General features: G+C 30.9%; 1 protein-coding gene across 2 annotated transcripts; it reads left to right on the top strand.

The window, feature by feature from the left end:
• Positions 1 to 2,165: 2,165 nt before the first annotated feature.
• On the top strand, positions 2,166 to 4,998 carry BI-1 (Bax Inhibitor-1). 2 transcript variants are annotated; one of them, XM_074172374.1, is made up of 3 exons: positions 2,166 to 2,455; positions 2,511 to 3,155; positions 4,756 to 4,998. In XM_074172374.1, exons 1-3 carry the CDS (start codon positions 2,406 to 2,408, stop codon positions 4,796 to 4,798), a joined length of 738 nt encoding a protein of 245 aa, XP_074028475.1. In that variant the 5' UTR covers positions 2,166 to 2,405; the 3' UTR covers positions 4,799 to 4,998. The 2 variants fall into 2 exon arrangements, with proteins under 2 accessions (XP_074028475.1, XP_023023598.1); XM_023167830.2 differs by having other exon boundaries at positions 2,172 to 2,455; positions 2,511 to 3,141.
• The last annotated feature ends 233 nt before the right edge of the window (positions 4,999 to 5,231 follow it).

Here is a 5,231-nt window from a genome sequence, read left to right as displayed (position 1 = left end):
TTATCAGCTTTCAGTAATAATTTTAGGTCAATCAGACCCAAAACGTCAGATCGAAGTAATCTGAGTTTCACAAATTGAAAATTAATATTAATGAATACATTTTTTTTAAATTATTGAAATATTTTCAAGGTATTATTCAAGGGAAAAGGATGTCAATAAATGGAACTGATGTAAATTGTTTTTTTATTAAAACATTTGAACATAATAATAGAAATATCTAACTTTTCAAATATAACTGTATATAATGTGTGAAACGTTGGATATTTCAAACCAAAATACGAGCTGCAACAGGTATGTACAAAGTTGGGTTAATCTAATTTCTCGTGTCGAAGAGTTTTTGACGAAACAAAAACCAAAATGAGTTTATATGCATCTTGGCTTCGATATTTTATCTGTCACAATCAGCACGCACGCTCCGCTGGCAGTTTCACAACATCTGCGATTTTTTTTAGGACCCCGATAAATAGTATTAATCCCCATAAGTTGAACATACCCCCTTTTCTGGAATATTACAATTTTCGTTTACCTTCATAGTCGATTTCGACTCCGAGTGATAAGTCTATGATGGTTTGACTTTTTTTGCCTTTTCGGAAATATATACCAAATGCACTTTTTCATTTGCCCCATAGATTTTTTTTACCTCTCTGAATTTCAAAGTCTCTATATTTTTTGACATACATTGATATAGTCGAATATACAATAATGAGAATACATTTGAATTTCGCACTTAAATTGGAGGTAACTCTGAATAATTCCGAAAACTCTAACATCATCATAACCTGGCTTTGAGATCACAACAACACAAATCAAAAATAAATAGTATTTCTGTGGTCGTTGGCCGTACTTGTTTTGACTACGGAATCACTCGGGGGATTACTCAGAACGACATTAAAGCATTTCTTTTGTAACTCGGACAAGATATTGGTTGAATTGATTTAAGTGTCATCAAAACCCCAGCCTTCTCGCTCGATCGATCGTTCTATGCCCAGTTTTCATCCACAATTACAAAAGGAATGCTATGATAGCTATTTTTATAATATAATATAAATTGATTTGATAACCCTGAAAAAAATCAAAAAGATTAACCGAAAATAACAATTTTAATAAACAAAAAACTGAAATTACAAAGAAATAACATACAACAACAACCAAACAAATAAAAATTGAAATAATAATAAAAGCTGAAAAAATTAAAAAAATTTAAATTATTATTAATAAAAAACGAAGAAATTAAAAGATTTAAAACCAAGTTATGTCACAACGTTTCGATTGTTAGTATCCACAGTTGTCTTCGGGTGATAACTGATAACCAGTTATCACCCGAAGACGACTGCGGATACTAACAATCGAAACGTTGTGACATAACTTGGTTTGGGTGATAACTGGTTATCAGTTATGACCCGAAGACAACTGTGGATACTAACAATCGAAACGTTGTGACAAAACTTGGTTTGAAATCTTTCAATTTTTATTTTTTCATTTTTTGTTAATACTATTTTTAATTTTTTCGACTGTTATTAATATTTCAATTTTTATTCGTTTGGTTGTTGTTGTATGTTATTTCTTTGTAATTTCAGTTTTTTGTTTAATAAAATTGTTATTTTTGGTTGATCTTTTTGATTTTTTTTTAGGGTTATCAAATCAATTTATATTATATGTATTAGACAATGGAAGTCCGAACAGATGAAATACACCACGAAACATTGTCAACCACCTTCAAACAAATAGCTATTTATGATGCGAGTGTATTGTTTACAGCTCACGCATTTTATTTAAAATCACATTTAAAGTGCTTGCTGGTGTTTAATGTACATAATAATTTGTAACATAATTTAATTGTTTATAATAAAACTTCCTTGAAAATTGAATAATTATGTTTTGTTTACTGCTATTTGGTCGAAAAAAATCGTGTTAAAAATAATTTTAACACTAGTGATAAAAGTATTTTAACACGCTACTTTGTAAACATCTTTTAATACTTTTGTCTACTCTTTGCTCTTGACAACCATTAAAAATGTCACTTTTAATGACAGTTGTAGAAAAATCATTTTGGTCACACCCAGTGCGTTCCAAACGTCAACTCGAATGCAGCTATATAAGAAGTTTGAAGTTTGTCAAATGGTCAACCAATCAGGGAAAGATACGACAGTAGAAAGATCTAGAAGTATTTTTGTACACCGTTTGAAAAGGATGACGTGTTTCATTATCCTTGGTCCAAAGCTAACTTAATACCTTTGTTAATACGCATATTTCATGCCACGTATATTTTAGTGTCAGTAATAAAGTGAAGGCGATAGTTACGATTTTACGAAAAGTGTAACGCTAATTTTTATTCGAAAAAGAAGAAATATCATTGAAGTGTCTCCAAACGTGAAAAAGTTGAATATCAAAATAAATAGTTCATAATGGCAGCTGCATCTGTGCAGACATTTCTAAATTCTTTTGATGCAAAACTGTAAGAAATAAAAATCTCCCATGAGTAAATTTAAATATTATTTTTCATTTTACAGAGAACAACCTGTAAGAGCTCACCTTAAAAATGTATATGCGTGTTTGGCAATGTCTACAATGGCTGCTGCTGTTGGAGCATCAGTTCACCTTTTCACTAACATACTGCAAGCTGGATTCATATCCGCAATAGGAGCTTTGGTTTGTTTCTACCTTTTGATGAGTACACCTGATGATAATGGCAAAGCAATGACCAAAAGAGTAGGATATCTCTTAGGATTCAGCGGACTCACTGGTGTCGGCATGGGGCCACTTCTAGAACACGTCATACTTGTGAATCCCACAATAATTGTTACAGCTTTCTTTGCAACATCTGCAGTATTCGTCTGTTTTTCTATATGTGCAATGTTATCGGAAAGAGGAAAATGGTTGTACCTCGGCGGTACTCTGATGTCCATGCTGACAGCTTTGATGGTCCTTTCATTTGCAAACCTATTTTTTGGTGCTGTTTGGATTTACCAGACACAGTTATATCTGGGACTTCTGGCCATGTGTGGATTCGTCTTGTTTGACACACAAATGATTATTGAGAAACGTAGAGCAGGAAGTAGAGACTTCGTAGCACATTCTTTAGATCTGTTTGTGGATTTCATTGGAATTTTCAGAAGACTGTTGATCATTTTGACCCAGAAGGTAATTCAAGATAGGTATATTTTCAACCTTTTTTTATCCAAAGTTCCTTTTTTCCTTTTTAGCCGTTTCCCGAAAATTCCATAGATATAAAGAAATATGGGCAAAGTTTTTAAAATCAAACTTTGACTCGATGACTATAAACAAATAGGAAGTATATATAATCCAGACAATTGACTCATAATGTTTCGTGGGTTAATTATCTAATTGAAATTATTTTTAAGGCAGAATTTGCATGGAGCTTTTTCTTCATTATTTCACTAGAAATGGGCAAGATGTCAAATTAACATTTAAATGAAATTAATAAAAAAAAAAACTTTTGTCTAAATACCACTGGTAAATTTTATTTATACGACCGGTTTCGGTTTTGACCCAATTATCTAATATAAATCTGAATTTTGAAATATCGATTTTATTAGAATTTTCAGGTATGCTACAAGGACAGGTATTTGAGAGACAGAATGCCAACTTAAAATACCACTCTAAAAATCCTAGGCTTTGTTAAACTCATAAATTCAAGATAGGAGATTTACATAAATCAAGTTGCCCGTTTAGGGGTATATGTTTCTGGTTTTTAATTGATTTATTAATTTCCATGGCCTCCAACATATTCATTTTTCTCCCTTTTTTACATATATGTAGGATTTTGAGGTTACCTTCATTTATCTTGTGGTTTGATTCTTGAAGATGTTCGTTCATTGCAGATTTTTTGTCCAAACAGACATGTTCACTGCAGTATATACAAGCCAAACCAGTAAAAATTTTGAAATAAGACTGCGTTGGAGGCCATGGAAATTAACAAATCAATTAAAAACCAGAAACATATACCCCTAAACGAGCAACTTGATTTATGTAGGTCTCCTCTTTTGAATTTATGAGTGTAACAACGCCCAGGATTCTTAGAGTGGTATTTTAAGTTGGCATCCTGTCTCTCAAATACCTGTCCTTGCAGCATCCCTGAAAATTCTAATAAAATCGATATTTCAGATTTATACTTGATAATGGAGTCAAACCCGAAACCGGTCGTATAAATAAAATTTACAGTGTTATTTAGACAAAAGGTTTTTTTTATTAATTTCATTTAAGTGATCATGAATTACCATAAAGTAAACAAGTCATCAATCGCACATATCAAGTTAACATTAATATTAACAAATTTGTCATTTTCTGATAATTAAACCATTTTATTTGTTTATCCCATCGAAAACAAGGTATGAATTAGTTACTTATGGATTGTTTGGAAAATATTTTTAAAGTAGTCAAAAACTTGCTGTAGTGGGTTATGCAAACGATATCAAAAAAATAATTTGATAAAACAGAAAGAAAAAAATTATGCTTTTTCATAGTCTGTGAGAATATATAAGAATAATCAAAATCCATTTTGAAGCAAGGATTGATTCATTTGAATCTCTAGTTGTGGTTTTTTATACTTGATTCTGGGAAAGACAAAAAATAATATCTTTAGTTTGTTGATAACTATTTTTCATTCAGTGATAACTTGCAGTGCACACTATAAAACACATCGTTTTTCTAGTGTAAGGTACTGTTCTTTATATATTCATATAGTATTTTGTGAACCTGTAGGGATCTGATGATATATATTCTGGATTTTTTTAGGAACAGGACTCGCGCAAGAAACGCAGAGACTGAGAATGACTGAACATCGGGGGTAAAAAGGAATTTGGGAAGGGTGAATGAGTTTTTTTGGTGAAGTGATTCAGAATAAATATTTTCCTCTATATAGAGTGCTAATAAATGATTATGTGATTTTAATTTTTTTTTATTACTTCAATATTCTGTAGACTGTATAAATTTAGAATGTGTTCTAGTTATTTAAAATAAATACTTATTTTTGTTAAATGTGTTTTTACCAAATGTAGTTGACTACACACATATTGTGTAGAGGTACACAATTTCATCAAAATTAGCTGTTTTTTTTTTTATTCTAATATTTTTTTCTCACCAGTGTAGATTTCTAAAAATTCATGCAAAAGAGGATAATGAAATATGAACGTTTTTATATTGAAGATTTATTTATTTATATATACACGGGCAAGCCCAATTCGGATATAAGTAGTACAGTGCTATGTAGT

This window comes from Leptinotarsa decemlineata, unplaced genomic scaffold, assembly GCF_025532065.1.
Source record: "Leptinotarsa decemlineata unplaced genomic scaffold, Ldec_3_MD MMD2_tig00000090_RagTag_RagTag, whole genome shotgun sequence".
NCBI lineage: Eukaryota > Metazoa > Arthropoda > Insecta > Coleoptera > Chrysomelidae > Leptinotarsa > Leptinotarsa decemlineata.
The sequence above is the reverse complement of the archived record's forward strand: the minus strand, read 5'-3'. Positions and strand labels throughout refer to the sequence as shown.

Excerpts from the sequence above, each read along its gene's own strand:
- BI-1 (XM_074172374.1), top strand. The coding sequence starts at position 2,406 with ATGGCAGCTGCATCTGTGCAGACATTTCTAAATTCTTTTGATGCAAAA. Across the intron at positions 2,456-2,510 it reads AATTCTTTTGATGCAAAACT|AGAACAACCTGTAAGAGCTC; the intron begins GTAAGAAATAAA and ends TTCATTTTACAG. Across the intron at positions 3,156-4,755 it reads CAGAAGGTAATTCAAGATAG|GAACAGGACTCGCGCAAGAA; the intron begins GTATATTTTCAA and ends GGATTTTTTTAG.